The 26,222-nt window shown below is 48.4% G+C and overlaps 1 protein-coding gene and 1 long non-coding RNA gene across 5 annotated transcripts in view; one reads left to right on the top strand and one right to left on the bottom strand.

Annotated features, from left to right (window-relative positions):
- Positions 1-26,222, top strand: part of NUDCD3 (NudC domain containing 3) — an 87,301-nt gene that overhangs the window by 27,758 nt on the left and 33,321 nt on the right. For all 4 annotated transcript variants that reach the window (XM_032484325.1, XM_032484323.1, XM_032484326.1 and 1 more), the window contains one exon: positions 23,705-23,837. In XM_032484325.1, the coding sequence (XP_032340216.1) occupies positions 23,705-23,837 (133 nt within the window). The remainder of the gene's footprint in view (positions 1-23,704; positions 23,838-26,222) is intronic.
- LOC106728502 lies at positions 17,530-21,150 on the bottom strand. The gene is made up of 3 exons (XR_001364748.2): positions 20,402-21,150; positions 19,687-19,821; positions 17,530-17,930 (listed from the first exon to the last, which is right to left on the bottom strand). It is a non-coding gene; the product is annotated as an uncharacterized LOC106728502 (long non-coding RNA).

Raw genomic sequence — 26,222 nt, 5'->3', positions numbered from 1 at the left:
TGTAAATAATGCTGCTGTGAACATTGGGGTGCAGGTATCTTTTTGAATCAGTGTTTTCATTTTCTGATATACCCAGGAGTGGATTGCTGGATCATATGGTTGTCCTATTTTTAGTTTTTTGAGGAACCCTTCCATAATGGCTACACCAGTTTACATTCCTACCAACAGTGTACTTAGGCCTCTCTTTTCTCCGTATCCTTGCCAACGTTTGTTATTTGTGGTCTTTTTGATGCTAACCATCTGGCAGGTGTAAGGCAGTATCTCATTGTGGTTTTGATTTGTATTTCTTGGCACAAAAGAATTTTTATTCTTTACACTTAAAGACAAATTTTGGGGCCCAGCATCTTGATGTGGGATGTTAACCCTAATGTCACAGCATTACCATCATTCCTTTGGCAGCCTGGGTCATTTGGTGTTGGTAGGGAGGCCCTTTGGCCTGTTCCAGAATGCTCTGGCAGAGGCCCGAGTCCTTGTGACAGCCTCTGGCATTCTGCCGGGTTATGTGAGGCCCCACGTGCTTGCTTCCACGTCCCTGACAGTTGGATGAAAACAAGTAGAGGATTGAGACATAGAGGCCGGATGTGGGTCTGTTTGCAGGTTGGTGCCAAGGACTTGCTGAGTGGATGTGCTGCTCCAAGCTGCAAAGCCCTGCCAAGTCTGAAACGTCACTCCAGCCCTCCTGGTCAAACGCACATGTTACAGGAGCAGTAAATTAGGGTCTAGAAAGGAATTCTTCATGAAAACTCAGTGCTTTCTCCTTTGACTTGGAATCCTGTTTCCAGCAGCAGTGAGCTTTTATCTTTCGAAGGAACCACTGTGGAATTCTGCAGACCTTGTTTGTTTTTAAAGGTCTTTCTTCCCGGCGTGGCTGCTGTGATTTGTAATTGGGTTCTGGGGCAGGGAACAGAATGTCTTGAAACCCAACAGTTGACTTCTCCTGAGTTGCTTAGAGCAGGAAGGATGGGTGAAGTCTGCACATGGATTTTTAAAGCATAATTCAGAAGAATTATGGTGAAGTCAGTTAGTATTCATGGCCCAAGTGACACCAGCCATTTAGATGTGGGAGTTCTCCCTTCATCAAGTCACAGGGTCTCCAGAGTGGCTGGTCCTTGTCACCCGGCTTGCTGCATCAGGCCACCCACGCTCTGGATCCAGTGTCCTTCTGACTCCGTAGACTTGTTTGTATTAAACCAGTCTGTAGCAAACTGATGATCTTAGGATCTTTCTTACCTGCCCCAGAATCATTTCTGGGGCTTGTAGGAGGAGATGCTGTGCTTGGCCATGTTCAGTCGGCTTCCAACTTGGGACAGTCCTGTCCTAGCAGCCGGCCATCCTGTGTCCTGCCCGCATGCCCTGGCCTCCAGCCTGTCTGGCCCTGCCCGCCGCCCTCTCGCTTCTCTGGTCCCCTTTGGGCTAGTGGGCTCTCTCCCACCTGGGCTGCCTCAACTCTGTTCTTATTTATTCTGGAACCCTGGCTGTTGCTGTCCAGGGTGAGGACATTTCACCCTCACTGGTGACACTTTCTCTCTTCTGAGCCTTTTTCCTCCACTATGACTTGACTTTGACTTTGTTAATGAGATCATGCCAGACCCACACTGAACACTTGCCGTTCTCTTTGCTGTGTCCACTCTGGCCTTCCACCTTCTTTTCAGCTGAGCCTGCTTTATTTTCTTAAAAACAGCATTATTGGAGTTATGATTGACACATATACTAAACTGCCCATATTTAAAGTCTACAGTTTAATGAGTGTTGACCCATGTATAAACCCATGAGATGATCATCACAGGGTAGCGAATATCTCTGTCACCCCCAAACCTTCCCCTACTCCCTCCATCCTTCCTTGGGCAACCGCTGATCTGCTTCCATCACAAGAGATCAGTTTATGTTTTCTAGAATTACATAAGTGGAATTTTACAGCACTTACTTAAAAAATAGTTCTAAAAAATTGCAGTAAGATACACGTACCTTCTTAAGCATTTTTAAGCACAGAGCTCAGTGGCATCATGTTATAGTCACATTGCGGTGCAACCATCACCACCATCCATCCTCGGAACTTTTTTATCTTCCCAAACTGAAACCCTGTCCTCATTAAACAGTAACTCCCCTTCCCACATCCCCGAACCCCTGGCATCCACTATGCTACTTTCTGTCCCTATGGATTTGATGACTCTTGGGACCTTGTATAAGTGTAATCATCCTTTTGTGTCTGGCTTACTTCACTGAGCATAATGTCCTCAAGGTTCATCTTTGTTTTATCATGTGTCAGGATTTCCGTCCTTTTTAAGGCTGAATAATACCCCCTTGTGTGGATGGACTACATTTTGTGAATCCGCTAGTTTGATGGATGCTTGGATTGCTTCCACCTTTTGGCTGCTGTGAATAATGTAGCTATGACCGTGGATGGATGTACAGTGTCTCCTCAAAGTATGTACTTTTTTTGGATCTGGTTTCTTTCAGCATAGTTATTTTGAGATTAAACCACGTTCTATGTATTAGCAGTTCATTCTTTTTAATTGTTTTTTATTGTTTATCTGTTCATTTATGGATGGACATTTGGGTTGTTTCCATCTCGTCGCTATTGTGAATGAAGTTGCTGTGGACATTTATGTACCGGCCTTAATGTGGGCAGACTTTCATCTCTGTGGGTGGAGAAGCGGCACATGGCAGGTGCCAGATAGCTTTCCAAAGCGCTGCCCATGTTATAGCCTCACTTATGTGTATCAGAGTTCTGTTTGCTCATCATCCTAAGCACATTTGATGTTTTTAGTCTTTAATTTTAGACATTCTTATGAGTACATAATGGTATTTCATTGTAGTTGTAGTTTGAATTTCCCTGATAAGCCATGATGTTGCTGTCCTTTATACTGTCTTTGGTGAAGTGCTTGTGTGAAACTTTTTTCCATTTAAAAAAAAATTGGGTTGTTTGTTTTCTTATTACTGAGTTTCTAGAGTTCTTTATACATTTGGAATATAAGTATTGTATCAGATATGTAATTTGCAAATACGTTCTTCTGGTTTTTGGATTCTCTTTTCATTCTCTTACTGTCTTTTGAAGAACAGAAGTTCTTCATTTTGAAGTCTAGTAGATCAGTTTTTTCTTTAATGGATCATGGTTTTTGAAGTCGTACCTAAGAAATCTTTATCTTACCCATAATCACGAAGGTTTTCTTCTATGTTTTCTACTGAAAGCTTTACAATTTTATGTATGTATGTATGTATGTATGTATGTATTATTTAATTATTTTATTTTGGTAGGGGGGCAGGTAATTAAGTTTATTTATTTTTAGAGCAGGTACTGGGGATTGAACCCAGGACCTTGTGCATACTAAGCATGCGCTCTACCACTTGACCTATACCCTCCCTTCCAGGTTTTCTATTTAAGCCCATGATCCATTTTGAGTTATGTTTAGTATCTGGTACAAGGTATGGTTTGAAGGTCATCTTTTTTTTTTTTTGAGAATAGATATACAGTTGTTGCAGCATCATTTGTTGAAAAGACTGTCCTTTTACGCTTTCTTTCCTTTCCTCCTGCTTCTGCACAGGAAGGCTCCCAACCCAGCCCCTCTCCTGGCCCTGGTGCCCCTCCAGCACATGGTTCCCTCTGACTGGTGCTGGCCTCTCTGTCCTCATTTCTGCCCAGAGCTTGTCTTCTGCTCTCGGGGCAGCTGTCAGCAGTTGGGCTCTGCCTTTTCAAGTCAGCACATCAGCCCTCCTGCCAGCTCTGCAATGAGGGCGCTGGAGGGACTCTGTTCGCCTACTCTGACCTGCTGCTGCCCGCTGCCTTCGTCTCTGTCTCTTTCTTGGCCTTGCCCTCTCTGCACTGCTACATGTGCGCCTCTGGAATCAGCCCCTTTTCCCCTGCTGTCAGCTCTTCTCCCTGCGAGCTCCTCCACTCCTGGGCCCGAGGCCACCCATCTGTTTCCCTGCGCTCCTGCCTCGCTGCTCCCTGTGTCCGACTCATTCCCGTTGTCCTCGTTCCTGCAGATCAACAGTGACCACATGGGCTTCCTCCCCTGAGCTGCCCTCATTCTCCCTGTGCCCAGGCTCAGACCACCCCTGTCCTCTCCTCTCTGTCAGCGTCTGCTGGGTTCTCCCATCACAGCCTTACAGAGCGAGCACGTCCCTAGTGGGGAAGGCCTTCTGGTTACTGTTTCCCTCTCTGCCTTCTTCTGGGGTGGCATGCAGCGTGTTAGGAGCTGGGCTGTGGGTCGGTGTGGCTGTGCCAGTGCAGATGTGTCACCAGCCTGGATGAGGTCGTACTGTGGAGCTCTCTTTTGCACTGATGTCTGTGTGTTTTGGGTTCACCTGTGGTTCTGGGAGAGGATCAAGGAAGCTGAAGTGGCCTCGGTGTTAACAGCACTTTCAAATCCAGGGCTACTGTGAATTAAGCATAAGGCAGACGTACCTCACGCTCAGTGGTGAGAGTCTACTATTTCTCCCGCATCTCGGGCAGGTTAGGTGAGGTACTTACTCACTGCCTACTTCTCTGGAGATAGGAGCAAGCCCCAGGACGCAGGGCCCCGTTGTCCTCAGGAGCTGCAGTCCACAAACTAACGGAGGCATCGTTCCTGCTGGCAGCACACATCCTGCACAGAGAGCAGTCAGCTCCAGCTCCCGCCTGCTAGATCTGGATTGAGACAGGCAGGTACGGGGGGAAATGAGAGAGGCCAACACAAGCTGTGTGGAGGCTGCGATCCCCCTGGGGACAGCGTGTGGGAGCAGCTGCCTGGCGGACAACTTGTCCGAGAGCCAGAGGCCGCCCCTCTGGGTACTACCAAAGCCTTCGTTTCTCGGGCTGTGGAGGGAGTGGATAACCCCTGGGATGTGGTCCTGTGGTCCTGTGGTCCTGTGTGCAAGGGTGGTAGGCGGTGTCCGGCACACGGTGAGAACGAGCCCACCCTCTTCCCTCTTGGGCCCTTGGTGATGGCCTGTTCCAGTGGTCCTCCTGTGAGCACGGCCTTGAGAATGACACATGCCCGGCACCTACTGGGAGCCTTGCTTCTTTGTTCGTGGCACTGAGGACAGGTTGCCTGGCGTCCGTGCCTTTAGGAGGTGAGGGAGTGGCTTCAGAGTTCGTGTGGGATCCTTGTCAGGGCCTTGACCTCTGCACCCTCAGACCCCCACCCCAGGGCCTGTCCTTCAGGAGTGCAGAGTGCCTCCTCCATAAAGGCCCTTTTTTAAGGCAGAACTCGTTGCTTTTCATCAGCAGCCTGAGTAAACGTGCTGCTGTTTGAAAGTCTGTCTGTCAGAGATGCCTTTCTGATACTGGTTTCTTTTGTGACTGTTCTTGCTGTAAAAAAGACCTTTCTCTGTAAGTCACTACAGAGAACTCTCAAGTCTGCATTGCCAGGAACCGGGCTGCATCCCTCAGGCATTGTTAGTGCAATCAGGTTTGAAAGAGTATCCAGTTATGCTAGCTTAGAGGGCGTAAGTGTGGGGGTTGCAAAGTTATGCATTTGTCCAACAGGCTCCTCTGAAGCACTTTTTTAGGGAGGCAGTTAAGACTTAACTGCTCATGCTGTGTGGGGACGGGCAGCAGGAGCGACACAGCAGAGCAGCTTGGTGAGTCTGGGTGGCATCGTGCTGCGGGAGGACCCGGCCAGCCCGTGCCCTGGGTCCTGTCCAGCCGTCCGTTCAGCTCCCCCTCAGAAAAGCACTTGCTGGAGGGTCTCAGTTCATTTGTATGCAGAAGGGGCTGTTCGGGAGGATCGAGTCTCTGACACAGAACCTTATAAATAGTAGGAGTGTTTCTCCAGCCTGTCTTCATTCTGTTCACAGCTAAAACTCCCTGGCAGCCTGTAGCTAATGAGAACGGAAAGTGCTATTTGTAGAGACTGAAATCCAGCAGGCGTCAGTGCTCCCGTGGCACATTGTCGCTTTGGCTGTTGTCTCGGGCTGCCATCTCTTCCAAGCTGAGCTATTGTCAGGCTATGAAAACAGCCACACTCTGACCACGACCTCAAATGTGTATGGAGAGGCGCGTTTTGTCAGTGAGGGTCAGGGCTGTGTGGGCAAGCAAGTGGCTGGCTCCCAGAGGTCACAGCTGGGCCTGGGTGTCTGTCTGGACCTGAATGGTACAGCCTCATGTGTGTAAATTGGGGAATAAGATGGGATCACCGTGACCACTTGGTGGGTTCTGGGGGTGTCAGCCACTGCCAGTCTGTTAGCTCACAAGCCCATGCTGTTCTACAGTGAGGGGTTATGTCCCCTGTTGAACTGATGGGCACACCAAGGCTTGGAGAGCTGGGCCAGCTTGTCCCGGGTTCCATCGTTAGTCCATGACCCAACAGGGGCTTTGACTCCAGAGTTTTTGTCCTTGAGCACTAAATTATTCTGCCTTATTTTTTTAATCTGCAGTCCTCCGAAGATGTTCCTTGCTTTAAGCACATCTGACGTGTGAAGCCCTTTGCCTGCTCTTTCAGCTTCTCCCTAGGGTTGGGCACTCACCGCACCTCAGGGTCACATCAGCTCAGAGCTGCCGATTCCGTCCCGACACCACGTGTGTGCCCTCTGTGCTGTGTTAAACTGCCGGTAAACTCTGGAAACGTACCTTCTACTACACACGTACATGTACACACATGCACACAGCAACAACCCTGCTCCCTTCCAAAAACAAAATAGACAGGAACACCAGGAGGAGTCAGTGGGGAGAATCTGCCAGACTTTGGCGGAGGTGGCATGGGAGTCAGCAGGTTGAGAAGGCCCGCAGCCCTGCCAGGAGGAGTTCCTGTGTGGTCAGGGCTGGCATTCTTGTCCAGCTTTAGGTCGAGGGAGGAGGGGCTTGTCTGTGTAACCCGGGGGGGCTGGGACCACACTGTGAAGTACCCTGATTATCATACTGAAGTGGGTCTATCTTGTAGAAAACAGGATAGCCAGTGGTTTCTAAGTCAGGAGTTTGGTACTCTGGCTTGTTTGAAAGTTAATGGGGAGCAGACACAGTGGACGAGGTCGGGGTTGCAGATAGGATACCTCACTGTTGCAGTGCTTCCAGGGGTGTGGTGAGGGACTGCAGAGTTAGTGCTCTGTCCCTTGGAGCTTATGGGGGGAACAGGGAAGGGGAGAAATCAGCCAGAGGAGACCAGGTGGTGGTGGGTGTGTGATGGTGGAGGACAGAGAAGGAGACCAGGTGTCCGGGGCAGTAGATTGATGTGAAATGTTGTAGGCGGAATGCAGGTCTGGAACTGTAAACGGCAGGCTTGGCTTTGACCCTTGGAAGTCACAGTTTCACAGTGGAGTGAGCTGGAAGGTGAGGTTGAGAGAAGGTGACTTCCTGGCTGTGGGCAGGGTTGTGAGTCCTTGTTTGTCTTTAAGGACAAGTGAGGCATAAGGACAGAAGCAGTGGGTAAGGAAAGCTGTAGGCTGTGAGAGACAGGGGATGTCGATGGGAGGGGTCAAGCGGCAGCCAGCCAGGGGCCTGTTGACCTTGGCGACAAGCCGGAGCACACCCCAGGCCTGTAGGACTCAGCAAAGTGTCGAAATTCTATGTTACGTAGTGTTCAGTTAAGGAGTAGGGCTTTGCTGTGTCAAAGTAATGCTTCTCTTTACCAAAAGCATTTACCTTAAGGTTCTGTTAAATAGCGAACTCCTTAGTTCATTGGAGATTTTCTCTTTACAAATTATATACGTGCCACACCTGCGTGAAGGTCTTCAGGGGCTTGTGCCTCTCCTTGGGGCCCCGGCCCTGGCCAGGGTGGAGAAGGTGTGGCGGGAGGGACGGTGGAATCACCTAGGTGCTTTCGTGGGAAGAAGAGGGCTGCTTTCCCTTCTTGACTTTTCTCTGCTTGGGTTCACAGTCCAGGGCACGGATGAGAGCCAGGCGGCGGGGACCTGCGGTGAGACTGGAGGACACAGGCCAGTTCCATCTCAGGAGCTTGAGAGCAGAGAGGATAGAAATGCCTGGTTGGGGCCTTAGCTGCCCCCGCGCTGGCCACCCAGCCTTATGCTGGGGAGCGAGGGGGAGGTCTCGTCTCAGTACAGCGGGCCTTCAGTTTGTGATAGATTATCACTTTTTTCAGAATTTAGCGGATTATGTGCTTGAATTCCAGGTGTGCATTTTTGCTTGCAGAAAAGGCATTCTAGGCTTTCCTGAGAGGACGCTGGCGTACCCAAGGCTGACCCGAGGGCTGACCCTCAACAGGACAGCGTGAGGCTGGGCCTCAGGCGTCAGTAGAAACCTCTGCTCTTGAGAACGCCGGGCCTTCACAGCTGGGGAGATGGACTGCTCGATGTCTGTGCTTAGGGTTCGAGGGATGTTCTTGTGAGATTGAGAACAAAACGGAGACACTGGTAGCTTGAAACTTTTTGATTTAAAGGAAACAAGGAGAAGGTCTTTTGTAAGGTTATCATATATGTATTTTGTAAGTTCTGTTGTGTACAAATTTGTTCAGAGCTTCTCCCAACTGTATGAGCTGTTAGATGCCATGTTAGGTAAGGCTTCTCTTTTGGAAGGTTGTAATCTCATAGGGGACCCCTGTGACAGCCACATAGGTGGCCGCATAAGTGTGCGTGGGATGAGCAGATAACACCATACCTGCTCTGTGTGTGGTTGTCGTGTCATCTGTGTCCTGGTGTTGCGGGTGAAGGGGCAGATTTACTCACTCCTCTTATCATCAGGGAGGAAGCTTAGTCCTGGGAAAGGCTTGGTGGTGAGAGGCAAGGAATGGACGAACGGGCTGAGGAGAGAGAGTAGGTGAGGGGAGGCACGCCCCCAGTCGGGGACTCTGTCGGGCCCTCCAGGCGCATGCCCTCCTGCCTCTCTCCCCACACCCTTTGGGCTCCTGTGCAGCCTGCAGGCTGGTGCCCCCGCACCCTCGCATCCCCTCCTCTCCCCCTCCCTGCCACAGCTCACCGCCCTGCTCTCACGCGGCAGCTGTCCAGCCTCCTTTCCCATCTTGTGAGCTTTCTGTCATCTGATCACCCTCACACGGTGCCCTTGCAGGGACCTTTTCAAACAATTAAATAATGTTCCAACCCTGTTCCAGCCCTGCAGTCACTGCCCATCACTTTTTGATTAAACTCTGAACCCTGGTTTAAAAAGCCCTGTAACGACGTTGCTGGCGTGACTGCTTCTTCTCTTTGACCAGTGACTGTTTATAGGATTTGATGGTCCACAAGCGTAATGCTACTGATGGCGACACTTACCCTGGGCCAGGCTCTGTTCTGAGCACTTGATGTCTGTTGACGCAGTTAATCCTAACAGCATCTCTGAGGTAGGTACTTATGCAGCCCTATTTTGCAGGTGAGAAGCTTGAGGCACCAGCTCAGGATCACATGGCAAGTCACTGGTAGAGCTGGGTTAGGCTGGGCACCTCCCCTGCTTCCTGGGGTCATAGGCACCTCCTAGTGCCTGCCAAGTCTGCGAGTGGCTCTTTGACTGGAAGTGCGGCTCTGACCTTTCAGACCAGGCTGTCCTGTCATTTAGCAGATCTCAGTGTGGAGGCTCTGCAGGGGCTACCAAGTCACGTTTGATGAACTCTTGGTACCCCACGAGCCCTCATGATGTGAGCCCCAGGCGAGTGGGCCTCGCCCTTCGTGCCCTGTTTCATGCCCCAGTGCCCAGACCCCGGCAGGTGTTGATGCCACAGTCCGAGGGTTTTGGCATTGGCGTTACTGGTTGCCAGACCTGGCTGGAGCTGAGTGTGGGGGCCCAACGAGAGGGTGGCACAGAGAGGCCTGCACTGGACAGATACCAGGCAGTGGGGCCTGGGGTCGTGCGGGGTGTGGTGAGTCCTTGGGTGATTTGATGTAGGTGATGCATTTGTTTGGGACAAGGGCAGGTTGGTGCTGAGGATGTGGGGTCTGTTTCCCCATGGGTTGGATAGCTCTTATGCTACAAGTCCTTCCAGGAGCTGGTGTCTGCAGGAAGACAGAAGACCATCTTTCTGATTCCAGATTGGAGTAACTTCGGGCTAAGATCCCTTAGGTCTGTTGTCGTGAAGCTGTGGTTAGAGTTAGGAAGCCAGCACAACGGTGCCCTCCACGTACGGACTGTTGTGCAAACACTCTACGCTATTTGTGGAAAGCCCTCTCAATAGATCGCTAACATTTTCGCCCCCCAAAACAGCAGGAGCAGTAAATAACCACCCTCTAGATAAAGCAAATGGGAAAACATTGCCAGAATTTGCTGTATCAAGTGCTGTGAACAATGGCAGCCAGCAGGGAAATTATGCAGAGGAAAAAAGCCCTTTTATTTGCTTTTCAAAATCGGTTGGGGCTGGGGAAGTATGGGAGATGGGGAGGAAAAGGAGGGAAAAAAAGAGTAAATACAGTAATCTTGAATTGAAGATGATGTCAGGCCTTTTGCCTGGGCTTTGTTTAATTCAGCGTCAAGGGCAGGAAACTTCAGCAACTCTCTGTTATTAACAACCCTGCACTGGTGAGAGCTGCTGCACAGGAAGTACTGAGTAGGGTCTTGTAAATATTGTTTGATGTAAGTCTTTCAGCAGCCCTGTGAGTGAGGAGAAGAGGGAACTGAGGCTTTAAAGAGTTTGAGAAACATGCTCGGATAACATAGCTACCACCAGTGGTAGTTGGGATTCAAACTCTGGGCTGGCTTGAACCTCAGGGCCTGAGTTCATGGCTGCAGAAGTGAGCCTACGTGTGGGGTAGGCTCCTGCCCCTAAAGTGAGCAGGTGCCCTTGTCTTTGGAGATATCCCTCCCCTCCCCTCCCCTCCCTTCCCCCTTTATTAGCTGGTGTCCCTCTTCTGTTCCAGAATCCACTCCAGGACGCCTCCTTGCATGTAGTTGTCATGTCTCTTTAGTTACGTTCAGCCTGGGACAGTTTCTCAGTCTTTTTTGTTTTTGTGACTGTCACACTTTTGAAGACATGAGGCATGTTGTAGAATGTCCCTCAGTTTTGGTTGGCCTGGTGTTTTCTCATGATCAGCCTGGGATATGGATTTTGGGACAAAGAGCACAGAGATGACGTTCCCCTCCCATCACATGATACTGAGAGTCCGTGATATGAATACGAGGTAATACTGTGCTCTTAGCTTGGTCACTTGGTTGAGGGTGAGTCTCCAGGTGTCCCCACCAAATGTTACTGCTGTTCCCTTTCTGTTCACTGGTCACTGAGTCCATCTCCACCTCCTCGGAGGATGGAGGAGTTTCTAAGAATTTGTGAAATTCTCTACATAGATTAAAATCATGACAATAATTGATAAATACTTGGGGGAGATACTGCGAGGTTATACAGACATCCTGTTTCCCCGTGAAGCCTCACCCATGTTTCTCGCGTCATCAGTGAACCTTGCTTAGGCAGTCATTGCTGTGATGTTGCTGGTTTTATATTTCCCTCATTCCTGCTGTTTATTAATTAGAATTATTCTGTAAGGAGGATTTGTCTATTTTTATTTATTCAATCATTCATTTGTATCAGAGGGACTCACGGGTGTTATTTTATTCTCTGCGTTGTCATCAAGTACTGTATTATATATTTAGCCGCTCACATCGGTTCCAGCTCTGCTCATGGGAGCCCTTGACATTCTGTATCGTGTGCTTTTTGAGCACTTCCATACTTCCTGGCATTACCAGGTGCTCCGGGCTCATCTTGCGTTTTCTGTTCCACACATTCTCCAAGAAGCCTGGTCGCTCTGTTGGAGGATGGGATATAGACACCATATTTGGCAGTGGGTGAGCTCATTGCTGCTGGGCACCCCTTCCTGTGGGCCCTGTCATCGTGCGTGCTTGTTTCTTTCCTGGTGTATCTCTCTGGCTGTGGCTTTCAGGCCATCTTGGCTGCATCCTGCAGTGCCCCTCAGACGCACAGTACAGATGTAGGGGTGGCCACATGAAGCTGTGCTGGCTCTTTCTCTGTAGTTCAGCTACCCGTTTTCCGTCCCATTTTGTGTTCTGTTCCACATGTAGATTTTATGACCCACCCTCTGAGGAGTGCTGTTCTCGGGTGTGCACCCTCCAGTGGTGTATGGAAAGTTAGGGTCCTCTTTGCTCTCTGATTATCTCTGTGGCTTGCTCTCCTGTTTGTCAGTTGCTGGATGAGTCTGTCATTTTGGTCATGATTACAGTTACTCGGGAGGCCGTGCAGCCTTGTGTTCAGTGTGATTTGGGTTCCTCTCTCTGAATGTCTTCTTTATAGCTCTCACCAACTTATTTTTGTTACTGATTTGTAGGAACTGTTTATATATTCAAAGAACAGTCTTAGTCCTTTGTTGGTTATGTGTCACAGCTCTTTCTCCTGTGGCCTGCCTTTAACTTTATGTACTTACAGGGCCTTCTCATACAGAAGTTTGACATTTAATTTAGATTTTAATGATCGCTCTTTTCCTCTATGTTATGTCTTGTTATTACTTTTCTACCTGAATATAATAAAGGTACTTAACGATAAAATTTTTGGAAGTACAAGTGTGCTTTTCACGTTGAGGTGTGGTTTTGTGCATTGGTGCCATTAGTCAGGCAGCCATTCTTCCCCACCGTGTGCCCCGCCTCGGCCCACGTGGGAGGGTTCGAGACTGGGCACTCTCTCTGTTGGCCATTTGTTGCCTGAGTGCCAGCACCACGCTTGACACCTGCAGGGGTGGTTCTCCTCCTTATTTTCCTCCTTCAGAATTATCTTGATGATTCTTGGCATCTCGTTCGGCCTCTGTTTTAATTCCCCCATCTCTGTCTTCCCTGGGCCTCATCGTCGTCTCTCTGTGGTCCGGGCTGGAGAGATGCAGGCCCGAAGCCTGAGCGCTTGCATCTTCGCTCAGTGGGTGAGATCATCCAGTCGGGGACAGTCGGGAAAGTGCTGAGAACAGAGGACAGCAGGCGGCTGCCAGGATGAAAGGGCATTTGCATTCTTCAGCTGGAGGGGAGGATTTATGAGAGGGGAACACTGGGTAAAATCACACAGAGCGTGTATGTTGCCAGAAAGCGCACGCACTTCCACATGATGCTCACCTGAGAATCCCAGGAGGTGATAGGAAATGAAGAACCTCCAGCTCAAGAGAGGATGTGAGTGGTCATCGCTAGTCAGCTTTTCAGGTCCTGAGTCCCTTGGGCGCTTGCTGTTCCAGGCTGCCCCTTCCCGGGTTGGAGCCACCTGGAATGGAGTGAGACCTGCCCTGTGCTTCCTCCCTAGCCATGTGTCCTAGTGATAAGATCTGCTTTCATTTGGATGTGTTATTGATTAAAATTGGTGTCTTTTAAAAGTTTTTTTTTGTTAACTTCACATAGCTTTTCTAAAATACCCAAAACAAACCAAACAAAAACCACCCCCAAATTTCAAAGCTACATAAGCTAATTTGAAAGGCCAGCTGGTAAATATTTCAGACTTTGCGGACCAGTCTCAAGCCAAAAGCAGCTGGAGATGCTTAGTAAATGGATTACGATGGTGTGTTCCAATAAAACTTTATTTACCAAACAGGTGCTGGGCTGTAATTCGCCAACCCCTGACCTATAGTATTTCAGACAATGTCTCACTAAAACTCTTTGAGAATAGAACAGAATAAAACTTGTATTAGCAGTCTCACCTTTGGGAAAAAAACAACCTAGTATTCAGCACCAAGGTCATTTCTTTGTGGCTCAAGACCTGTCAGTAGGATTGCCTTTTCCCATCTCAGGCCCTGACCTGCCCAGGTTTTCCGGGCTCTCCTGATTCCCATATCCCCTTGCCACGCCTTCTCTTGCTCCCTGCCTCCATGTGTGTGTCCACGTGCCTCCTGCCCAAGTACCTCCCCTCCCAAAGTCCCTCAGCGCTTGCCAGTACCCGGCAGCCTGGCTGCTGGCAGCTAACACTTTGCACCTTTCATCTTCGGCTGGGTACATGCATTTCCCCCATTGGGCTGTAAACTCTTTGATACTGAGTGGCAGTGTCATTAACTGATTCGTTTTGTTACCAGGACAGCAGATTTTATGGCCTGAGGCTTGCCCCACACCCTGACACTTTCACTGCTCCCCTGCTTGGGCTCAGGGAAGGCCTACCAGCCCTCCCAAGTTTCCTTCTTTCCTGTATTTTCCATTTTTACTGTTAAAGTAGTGCCAGTCTCTCTCCTCTGATGTGGTACTTTTCATTCATCAAGCCTTGGACCACTTGAAGCAGGCCTTGATGAAATTCACTAATTATGGGATGTTGACATCAGAAAGAGCAGACCCCATGGGTTCAGAGACACCCTGCTGTGTCCCAATCTGCATGTCGCTTGCTTGCATTCGGCAGCCCAGAGACCACCACATCATCTGTTGATAAGACAGCTGAGAATTGTTCACCTCTTAAGAGACAGCATCCCCTCCAAAGGTCTGGCAGCCTCTCAGAGGGGGCTGGTAAGGCCAGAACTAGAGTATTGGAAGTTTGATATAAGGTGGGCCTTTCAAAGTGAGACTTTGGGACATGGGTCTTTTTTTTTTTTTTTTTACTTTTTTTTTATTGAGTAATAGTCATTTTACAATGTTGTGTCAAATTCCAGTGTAGAGCACAATTTTTCAGTTATACATGAACATATGTATATTCGTTGTCACATTTTTTTTGCTGTGAGCTACAAGATTTTGTATATATTTCCCTGTGCTATACAGTATAATCTTGTTTATCTATTCTACATTTTGAAATCCCAGTCTATCCCTTCCCACCCACTACCCCCTTGGCAACCACAAGTTTATATTCTATGTCTATGAGTCTGTTTCTGTTTTGTATTTGTTTTTTTATTTTAGATTCCATATATGAGTGATCTCATATGGTATTTTTCTTTCTCTTTCTGGTTTACTTCACTTAGAATGACATTCTCCAGGAACATCCATGTTGCTGCAAATGGCATTATTTTTATGGCTGAATAGTATTCCATTGTATAAATATACCACCTCTTCTTTATCCAGTCATCTGTTGATGGACATTTAGGCTGTTTCCATGTCTTGACTATTGTAAATAGGGCTGCTATGAACATTGGGGTGCAGGTGTCATTTTAAAGTAGGGTTCCTTCTGGATAGGGATGTGGGTCTTGATTATCGACTGGGCGAGGTGAGTCAGAATTGGTGGAAACTACAAGACTACATTTTGAGGGTGGATTCAGAGGCTAGGTGTAAATGGAGGGGTGAGTGTACAACCGTGGAAAAGTTGGGGATTCTTTGGCAAAGTTGCAGTCATGAAAAGTTGGTGCTAACGCAGGCAGGGGGCGAGAGCTGAGGCCTGTGGATGGCACAGCGAGGTGTGGCTTCCAGTCTGCATCTGTGGTGAGTGTGTGGCAGCGCTCGGTTCTCACACACGCATCTGTTTTGGTTTCTGTTTGATCCCCTAACTGCCAACTGGACCTCTTCTCATGTTACCCTGCCTCCACAGGTTCTCTGCCTCTGACAGATGGCTGTGTTGCTGAGTGTATCCCCTTTGATGTGTAGCTCCTAGAAGTTTGAGTGTTGTTTTCTTGGGTCTAATTACAAGCAATACGTTATATTATTGTGCCTTCCTTTATTGTGTTTGACAGGTACTGAGTTTGTTTGTTTGTTTTTTTTAACAAATTGAAGGTCTGTGACAACCCTGCATCAAGCAGGTGGCAATTCTCCAGCAGCATTTGTTCACTTCATGTCTCTCTGTCACATTTTGGTAATTCTCTCAGTATTTCAAACTTTTTCATTATTATTGTATTTGTTAGAGTTGTAAGGCTTTTAATGGATGAGGAGTTGCTTCTTACGGATGAGTAAAGAAAGTGATTTCTTGAGATGGAAGCAGATGCTGTGAAGATGGTTGAAATGACAACAAAGTACATAAGCTTAGTTGATGAAGCGGCAGCAGGGGTTGAGAGGATTGACTCCAATTTGGAAGGAAGTTCTGCTGTAGGTAAAATGCAATCAAATAGCATCACTTGCTAGAGGAATTGTTCATGAAAAGAAGAGTAGTCAATGGATGCAGCAGACTTCATTATTTTATTTGAAGAAATTGCCACAGCCACCCCTTCCTTCAGCATCCGCCACCCTGATCAGTCAGCAGCCATCAGTGTCGAGGTAAGACCCTCCACCAGCAAAAAGATACGACTCTGAAGGCTCACATGATGGTTAGCATTTTTTAGCAATAAAGTATTTTTTAAAAATTTTTTGGGGGAAGGTAATTAGGTTCTTATTTATTTGTCTGTCTGTCTGTCTGTTTGTTTGTTTATTTATTTATTTTAATGGAGGTATTGGGGATTAAACCCAGGACCTCATGCATGCTAAGCAAGAACTCTACCACTGAGCTATACCCTCCCCGCCAGCAATAAAGTATTTTTAAATTAGGTATGTACATGTGTTTTTAGACATAGTGCTGTCGCACACTTGATGGAGTACAGTGTAGTGTAGACTACATACAACTTTTATATGCACTGGGAAACCAAAAACATTCATGCGCCTCGCTTTGTTGTGGTGGTCTGGGACCGGGCCTGCACTATCTCTGAGGCATGCTTGTATTTCCCTATTGAGAAGACTCTTGGGAATTGAAGTAGTAGAGCTGGTCATAACTTCTGAAAAACAGAACTAGGAGGACTAGGAATAGAAAATTGGGTTAAAGACTACGAATTCAGCATATTTGTGGAGTAGATTATCTTAAGTTTTGTTTTAAAATGTATATTTCACATTTATATGCTTGCAGAAAATTGGAATGCCTCTTTCCCTTGTTAAAATAATTAACAAGATTTAAGAAAAAGTCTTGCTATAACCAACTTATGTGATTAGTTAATTAGGAGAATTTATAGTACATACTGATCGTGTTTGTTGATTGACCATCTGATACAGGTTGTCAAAGATGTTTCCTAAATTTGCGTAAACACCTGTCAAATGATTCGTGGCCGTATTATGAGACTCCAAGCACCTTGCCTCATTTATTTTAGGTAAATATAGAATTTATCTTGTATTTTCAGCTGTGCTACAGAATTAATTTTAAAACGTTAAAAGCACATGTTCAAAGTACACTTCTTGTAAGACTTTTTAAAATTAAACTGAGCCTTCCTTAAACTTTATGTAATTAGCATAACTTGTACATTTATGATTCCCTCTACTCATCTAATGCCCAGTCTGTGTGTACTTGTTCCTGATTGTCTCAAAATGTCTTCTTACAGTTGGTTTTTTCAAATTAGCATTCCGGTGGGTCCAAACATTACATTTAGTTGCTAGACATCTTCTAAGTCTCTTAATTTAGATTAATTCCCCTTCTCTTTTTTTATCTTATGCCATTTATTTGTAAAGAAACGTGGAACTTTGTCTATTATAATTTTCCAAATTCTGGACTTGCCTGGGTTTATGTTCATATGTCAATGAACATACTCTCTCCTCTCGTACTCCCTGTAATCTGGGGGTTAGACCTGTGGAATGGAATGGATTTAAGGCTCAGCGCTGGGACAGAACTTCACAAAGGTGAGGCGCTCTCAGGAGGTGCCTGGTATCTGGCCGTTGTGGATGTTGGTGGTGTTCCAGCTCCTCCCCTGGGTAGGCTCCCATCAGCCTTTCACCTGGCACTCAGCATGCGTGAAGGAATGCTGCCGAGACGTGTGTTTCCACTGTAGGTTACAAAATGGTGGTGTTCTCATCCTGTTACACCTTCCTGTATTATGTGGAAGCCTTATAGAGGGACTTGGCTTTTCTGAAATTCCACTTCCTGTAGAAGCATTTTATTTATTACTTTTCAGACTGTGCTGTACTCTGGTCACCAAAGGTGACCACTGGGGTTTTGTTTTATGAGCTGATAGACCTTTAAACATGTCATGTGGTTCAGGCCATTGTGAACATTATTCTTTTTGATGCTCAGTTTGTCCCATCTTTGGCCAGCCGGAGTCCTTTGGGGACTCGTGTCCCTTCCATGGGACCCTCCTCGCTTTGAGTGGATCTTCGCACTGAAGGGGCAGTAAAGCTCAGGCCAGCTGGGGCCTGGCTACCTCTCTGGAGCCTCTGGTCCTGTTGGTGAGGCAGACCCTCTGCTGAATGGGGAGACCAGTCGGTGGCAGAAGCTACACTGGTGATACCAGTATAGATAAAATTATTGATGCTAGATTTAAAAAAAAAAAGACTTCTTTTAGAGGAGTTTCAGGTTCACAGCAGAATTGAGCAGAAAATACAGAGAGTTTGCACGTAGCCCTCCCCACCCACACGTATGTTCACCCCTACCCTCAACATCCCTCATCAGTGTGGCGTATATGGTACAATCAATGAACCATCATGGACACATTATTATCAACCAAAGTCCATACTTTACATTAGGGTTCACTTTTGATGTTGTACATTCTGTGGGTTTTGACAAATGCATAATGACATGGAGCCACCACTATAGTGTCATACAGAGTAATTTCACTGCCCCAAATCCCTTGTGCTCCATCTTTTCATTCCTCCCTACCTCCCTCTCCCCAAACCCCTGGCAGCCACAATCTTTTTATTGTTTCTGTAGCTTTGCCTTTTCCAGAATGTCATTTGGTTGGAATCGTACAGTTTGTAGCCTTTTAAGACTGTCTTCTTTCGTTTAGTAATATGTCTTTTAAGTTTCGTCCATGTCTTTCATGGCTTGATAGATTTTTTTTTTTTTACTGCACATATTTTTTAAATTTACATATATGTACTGTTCATTGTTTCTAAGAACTTTTAGAGCTTTAGCTTTTTAAACTTACATAGTTATCAAAGGAATAAAGCCAACCACAAAATAAGAATTAATTCGAAAAGATACATACACCCTGCTATTAACAGCGACATTGTTTATAATTGCCAAGATACGGAGGCATCCTAAGTGCACATCATACATATATATGCAGTGGAATACAACACAAAGTGGAATATTCTGCCATTTGCGGCCCTTCATTTCACTTTTTTTTTTCACTTCAAAAACCAGAATTTTATAACTGGCAGAGATATTTCCAGTACATATTGATGCTAGATTTTTAAAAAAGAACTCAAGCGTAAAAGTGTAGATTTATTAGGCAAAATGCATAACCTGTCTCCCTAAGTGTCCCAGTGGTTCAAGAATCACCTGTTACTCATAAAAGCTGCCTAATGAGACTTGCTCACTGGGTGGGAAACCATTGAAGAGGGCGTTGACCGCGCATGAGGAGGGTGCTGACTCTGAGAAGGTCCCCATTTTCGTCATTTTACGTGTTTGTCTTGCTTACTCCTCTTGGCCATCCTTTGGGACAGGGATGTCAGTGTTCCCGTTTTTGTGGTCGAGGACCAGGGGCTGGAATGCCATGCCTGCTCCAGGTCTCACAGTCATGCCCAGTGACATGGGATTGACCTTGTTCCTTGAATGCTATGAATACAGTGATGTTTTCAGTGACCACTGGGGCCCTGTGTGGAGGGCTTTGAGCCCCATGTGTGGGGCCTGGTGGCGTTGGCTCCTATTGCTGGAGGAGCTGGGAAGATATGGGTACTGGAAAGGCACCTCTGCAGGTGGGGAGCCCCAGAGGAGACTCGGCAGGATGAGGAGGAGCTGCTGGGAAGGGAGGTCCCCTCTCCTGGTAGCAGGAAGCTGGTGAGGATGGTGGGCTCACCTGGTGCAGAGCCCCATCTGGGCGGGCCACGTGGCTACATGCTGCCGTCTGACCCTTTCCTTTCTAAGCTGCAGAGGTGAGGTGTGACTTGGTATGATGTGACCTTCCCAGATAGTCACAGCAGCTGGGGATCCAGGCACCGCCAGTCACATCGCAGTGCTGAGAACACTGCCCACGGCCCTGCTTCCGGGAGGGCGCGATTGGTGCCAGGCTTCTGAAGCTGGGATTTGGGTCTCCAAGGTGGGCAAGTGTTATGATAACAATGCTCACCTTTATGTAGCTTGGGAAATGCAGAAATCCAGAAGAAGTATCACTGTATTTCCAAACAGCTGTGGCTCCCATCCAGGTGTGGGATATGGTGGAATCGGAGAAGGGAAGGAAGTCCGTAAGAAAAACGGAGCTGGTCTGTGAAGGGAGAGAATGAGCCACTGCCTACTAACTGCCTTATACACACCATACACAGGCTCACATCACACATGCACATATACAGACGTGCACGTGGAAGTGCTCCCACATCATGCAGACGCATGCTACACATAGACACCACGCACGCTTGCAGCACACACACACAGCACACACGTTCACACGGCATACTCATGCACACCACGTGCTTGCTTGTGCATGCACAAGCCCTGGTCCCTCCCACTGGGTGCAGCGGCAGTGGGGTCTATAGGTGGGCGGGGAGGTGTGGCCAGAGCTGGGCACGGCCGAGGACCGCAGAGAGGTGGCCTTTGCCTTAGATCTTGAGAGGCAGGTGTGAGTGTTTGGAGGCAGGATGTTCTCAGGGTGGAAGCAGGTCTTTCCTGGCTCCAGGAACCTGGTGAGCGCTGGCTAGCACCTGTCTACACTTTGAGGAGAAAACACCTCTTACTCTAGAAACCTGGGAAGGGAATTATAACCCATTCCCTGTGTGGGCTCTAGCCTGCTGCACAAAAGCCTTTATTTGGGGGCTGTGACCCTTTTATCCACTACTTCTCATACTTACTTGCCACTGGCTGTTCTGAACCCGGCCCTCTGGTTCCCACGCCGCCGCAGGGCGGGGACCTGAGCTCGTCTCCCACCTGTGCAGGTGATACTGACTGTGGGCGCCTGCTCAGCAGAGCCTGTCCCTGGGAGACACAGGGCCTGGCTTTTCTTCTAACACGGTTACAACCTGTTATCTGGGCTGATCCTGCTCCTCAGACGTGGGCGCTGCAGTGAGGCCTGCTCCCCAGTCTGCACCCTGGCTGCTGACTCACGCTCCTCCTCTCTCCCTTCCCCCCTTCCCGCTCCCCCGCCCTCCTGCCCCCCTTTTCACCCTGGGTGCTGGCCAGCAGCCGCTGGGATGTGGCTGCAGGCTGGTCAGGAATGACACAGTGAGGGCGGGGGCCAAGAGCACCTGTACATGACAGGGGGCTTATTTTTTCACACTGTTGGCTGGAAATAATCAACTTTATTTAAAGAGGATGTGGATTTTGAGTGTTAAAACACCCAAGAGCTTGCTGGTCTGTGCTGGGAGTGACTCTCCTGGCTCGGCTGGGAAGAGGCTGCAGGTCTCTGCAGGGTGAGTGGGGGTGAGTACCTACAGAGCTGCCCACCTGCAGTGCTGAGTGACCAGGGCCCCTCAGAGAATGCCAGCTCTGGGGGAGTTCCTTCAGCACAGCCACCCGTGGAGTGGAGGGTGTCCCCTTGAGGACGTGTGACCTTGTGGCATCTCCCATCATCTGCTAGTCTGCTGTCTGTCCTGGTGCTAGGGGCCATGTGGAAACCAGCTGATAAGGGCTTAGCCAAGTAGCTGTCCCCCCACTTTGAGGGGTCTTTAGGTTTATTTCTTAATCTTTGCCAAGTGCCAGGCCGTGGTGGCTTTAATTTTGTGTGTAGGTATTTTACTTACATTTTTATAAGTTTGATTTCAAACAGGTGACATACACACACAGTTCAGAAGGCCATACGGAGAAGGCTGTGAGGGGAGGGTCAGGGCTCCTCCCGGCTCCTTCCTGTTACTTAGTGCTCGTTGGAGGGATTCTCAGCACATTCTAGTATCCGTCAGATGTGAGCTTTTCCGCTGCAGGAGGTGCTGAAGTGGGGAGGAAGCCTGTGGGTCAGGGACATGGAGGTCTTGGCCACCCCATCCTCTAGCACCTGTTTCAGGGGCTCAGGACGCAAGCAGGCTGGCCTGGCCACTGGAGAGCCCCCAGGGGTGAGGGCCACAGGGCGGATCACCATCTCCTCTCCATGTGTTCTCAAAGAGCTTTTTTTCTCTTGATGATAAAATGTCTACATGTTGTAGGGAATTTGGATAATACCTAAAGATACAAAAAACCAAGTCAAACTGCTTGTTATCCTGCTACCCAGAGACAGAGAGACTTAATGGGTGTCCTTTTACACACACACACACACACGCGTGCACACACACAGGGTTTTCTTAGAAAAGTGAACCTATACCATACACAAAAACTGCATACTCTGTCAGTTTTGTAGTATGTTGAAACCTTTCCTCTTTTTGCTGAAAAGTCTTTGTAAACACTTGGATTGGTGGCATCCACATCAAGCTTACCCTGATTACCCTGTGTCCAGGCTCTGACCGTTCCTGTCCCCTTTGCCCCACCCTGTTCTCTCTGTGGCTCTCGGTCTCACAGGGGCCTGCCATCCCTCCCTGGCCGGCCCGAGTGGGTAGTTGGAGCTGGCATCTGTTCTGATTGGTTAGTGCCTAGCCCTACTCCTGGCCTAAACTGCTACAAGTTGGGTGGCTTAGATCAACAGAAATTCAACTTCCTGTGGCGGTGGAGGCATAATTCCAAGGTCAGGGTGTCCCAGGGCTGCACTCCCTTAGAGACGCTGAATCTTTCCTTGCCTCTTCCAGCTTCGGGGATGGCTGACAGTCCTTGGCGTTCCTTGGCTTCCAGCTGCATTGCCGTCACCAGGGGACCATCTTTCCCCCGTGTCTCTTCACATTTTCCCTCTGTGATGTCTGCCTTTGTGTCTAGATCTTGCTCCCTTTAAGGAAACAGTCACGTTGGATCAGGGTTCACCCTGATGACCTCATTCTAACTGGATTACATCTCTGTAGACCCTGTCTCCAAATAAGGCATGTTCTGAGGTGCTCAGGGTTATGATTTCCAACATATTAATTTTCAAGGACACAGTTCAGCCCATAACAGTCGCCATTTTACCAGCCCAGAGAGCCTGGTCTCTGATGGAGGCCCAGCCTCACGGTATATACAATATAAAGTGTGTATGTCGTACCCACGGGAAGTAAACATGTTCTTGGCTTAAAACTTTAGCTGGAAAATATGTGTCCTCATTAACCACTACTCCTGACCCCTCCTGACCAGAGATGAGGGGCTGATAGGGTACATGTGTTCTCGACCCTTCCCCAGGTGTTTTCACCTGCACAGATGCAGACACACAGTGAGTGGAGTCTTGTCCGTCAGCCTCTCCCTCCAGGTGCATCTGCTGGGCTCCCCGAGGGCAGAAGGTGGCCGAGCTGCACCTGCTGTGAGATGTCCTTGCTCATAGGTGTTGTTGTCTCCTCTGCGACTAGGTTTCTGTCTTTAATTTAGATCTCAAACGCACTGTAATGGACTCGTTTAGAGTCCATTATTTTTGTATGGTGTTTATACTGTTATTAACACTGTTAAGTTTTATGGTGGTGTTTTATTGTTTTTTCTCTCTCTTTTTTTTAACATCAGCTTCTTGGCTATGGCTCTCTGCATCTGAGCTGAGTTGGTAACGCATGTAGAGGAGGATTTGGCTGACTGGGTTTTCTAGGCTGTCTCATAAGCACACTGCTCACATCTTAAGAAAGCCTGCAGTCAAGTGCATTGCCTTGGCTTTGATTTATTTACCAGGAGAAAATGGAGGCTGGGAGGTTGGATTAGGATTGAAGCTGAGCAGCTGCAGGCTGAAGTTGCTTTGCTTTTTTTAAAAGATAAGCCCTGCCAAGTAGTTTATGGCACCCCCAAGCCCCAGGATTTTATTAGTGAGGCTCTTTGGTGAGTGGACTGGCCTGGTCTGAGCTTCCTGAAACCCGGAGGCTGCACTGTGGACTGTGCTGGGCAGGTGCTTCTCCTCACCTTGAGGGTGCTGTGCTCAGGATCCTCTCTGTGGCTCCTCCCTTTGATTTTCCGGGAGGCCCCAGTAGGAGGGTCAGAAAGGAAATCTCCCAGAGAGCGAGTCTGAAAGGCAAAAACAAGTGCGTTTCAGTAAAACTTCTTCAGGCCCTAAGACAGTATGTTACTGGGTATCCTGTGGCCTTCCTGTCCTGCGTGTGGTCCTGGGCTGTCATCTGTCTCTTCTTCTTTCTCAGGAGACAGGAGCAGTTCCAGAGAAACCCCGACAGCTACAACGGTGCTGTGCGTGAGAACTACACCTGGTCTCAGGACTACACCGACCTGGAGCTCAAGGTGCCCGTGCCCAAGCACGTGGTGAAGGGCAAGCAGGTAACCCCAGGGGTTCAGCTTCTCTGCTCAGCTTCTTTCCTCGGGGCATAGGCTTCAGGCTGTGGGCTGCACTGGAGCTGACTCGGCCCGTCCTTTCTACCCCTCGTCTCCTCGCTGAGCCACCAACAGAAAACTGCTTCTTTTCTTCAGTCACAAACGTGCGCCCCTCCCTATCCCCCAGCCTACCCTTTTAACTGCATCAAATAAGAGACCCAACTCAGCCCCCTAGATGGATAGCATGTGAGCTTTGTTTAGTTTTTTAAGTTGCAAGATTCTCATATCATTTATTGCATTTAGTTCTCTGCAGAAACACTGCAAAGGAGGCAAGGCAGTTGTTAGACCCATTTCACAGATGGAGAAAGTGGAGTCCCAAGAGGTAGAGCAAAGACCCACAGGTTCTGTAGTGACAGGTGGACTTCCAGTCCTGTGCTGTGCAGAGCTGTACCATTCACAGCTTGAGCTGATTTTTCCATCTTAATGAGCTTGAGTGAATAGAAATTTAATCTTTTAGTGGGAGAGAGATATTTACATGAGAATAACATTATTGTAGCTCATTGTAAATAGGTAGGCCTTACTTTAAAGAAAAAAAAACCTCTCATGATATGTGAATGGGACATCGTTATTATAATCCCCAATATAAAAAATTCTAGTATGTGCCAGAAACCATTTCCTTATTTCAATCGTCACGAGAAACTACAACCTGCAAAGTAATATCTTTCATGTTTTATAGATGAGAAATTGAGGCTGAGAGAAGTTACTTAATTATCCAAATTGACATGGAAAATTCACCATTGCGTCTCCCTCATTCTTGTTATGCCTGGAACAGTGAGCACTGTTCAGCTGCTTTTGAAGGAATGATTGGCTGAATGAGTGCACTGGTAAAGCCATGCTTTGATTCAGGTGTGTCTGCTTCTAAAGCTCATACTGTTTCCCCTGTGTCCCACTCCTCACTTTATAAAGAGGAATAACTCCTGGCTTCTTTAAAAGAGAAGGTCCCAGAGCGTGTATAATGGAAGTTGGGTTTCATGTGCATTTTTGAGAAATGACCGCCACCGTGTAAAGTGGTGCCAGCTCCTGCTGGTCTGGATTCATGTGCAAATCCCGGCTCTGGGCAGTGAGTGAGCACCTCCAGGCCACCCCCATCCCACCACCCTTTCCTGAGGGCCCTGCTGGTCCCTGCCTGGCTCCCCAGGCTCTGCCCCAAACAAGCCTGCCCTGCGCAGGAATCTGGGTGGGGCCTGGGAAGCCTCTGAAGACTGGGACTTCCTGCAGGTATCAGGTGAATGCAGCTCGTTGTGCAGCATGGAAGACGGGAGCAGAGACACGAGCCCCTGAGCCTTCATGTCTCCGTGTGATGTGGGTCAGGGAGCCATGGGGACAGCGTCAGATGGAGCAGCACTGTCTGCTCATTACTCCCTTTCTCCCTCTTCCCACCCTGTCCCAGGAAGTCCACCAGGGCTCCGTGACCCCTGGCCAGATGGACTTTAGGCTCCGAGTCAGACCAGGTAACTGGGGGGCATCCCCACGGAATCCTGCCTCTGATGACTACGTCCCCTCTGACTCTGGCAGGTCATAGTGGGTACAGGCTGACCTTCCTTGTCAGAGTAGTTTGCCCAGCACCTTCTAGGGTTTTAGTGGGTTCAGTGTTGATTTTCATTTTGCTTTTTGGTAGAATTACATTGCATGTAGATGAATAAATTATGGGAAGTGTTGGTTACCACACTTCATTACTTGGCTAAAAAGGTGACAGCTTCCTGATCTAGCGTCTGGCTTCTAACTTGTCCATGAACTTTTGGAGCTTTCTCTGAAAGGAATTGTGTTAGGCCCAACCTAAAGCTAGTTCTTTTTCTTTGGCTTAGAGACTCGGGCTGCCTGACATCCCCTGCTGTACTTTCCACAGCCACCCGGAAGATCCTCCCATTGAAAACGGCATCTCATATGTGCCCGTTGCTGACTGGGGCAGCTGTCTCACGATCCTGCTCTGCCGCAGACAGTGTGCTTGAGGTCCTGGTCTTCCTTTCATCACGCTAAGGGACACATCCATGGCGCTCTCACGTGCACTTGCCATGACCTCTAGGATCATATGGCCTTGCTTTCTCCAAGAATAGCTCTGGGTTTTGTTCATTTCTGCATCAGACATTTACTGAGCACTGTGGCAGTCCCCAAGACTGAGACAAGATTGCTGCCTTTGAGCCGACGTGTGTGGGGCTCAGATAGTGACAGGCAACAGGTGCACCGACAGGCAGTTCCAAGGAGTAGCAAGGGCCGTGTGGAGCATGAACAGGCAGTCTGTTAGCTCAGCCAGCACTGTGCAGCGCCTTCTCAGGGCCACGCACTGCTCATGCCCTTCTTCCCAACGGCCCTTCGGGGCACTGGCCGGACGCA

This window comes from Camelus ferus, chromosome 7, assembly GCF_009834535.1.
Source record: "Camelus ferus isolate YT-003-E chromosome 7, BCGSAC_Cfer_1.0, whole genome shotgun sequence".
Taxonomy (NCBI): domain Eukaryota; kingdom Metazoa; phylum Chordata; class Mammalia; order Artiodactyla; family Camelidae; genus Camelus; species Camelus ferus.
This window is presented reverse-complemented; position numbering and strand designations above follow the sequence as displayed.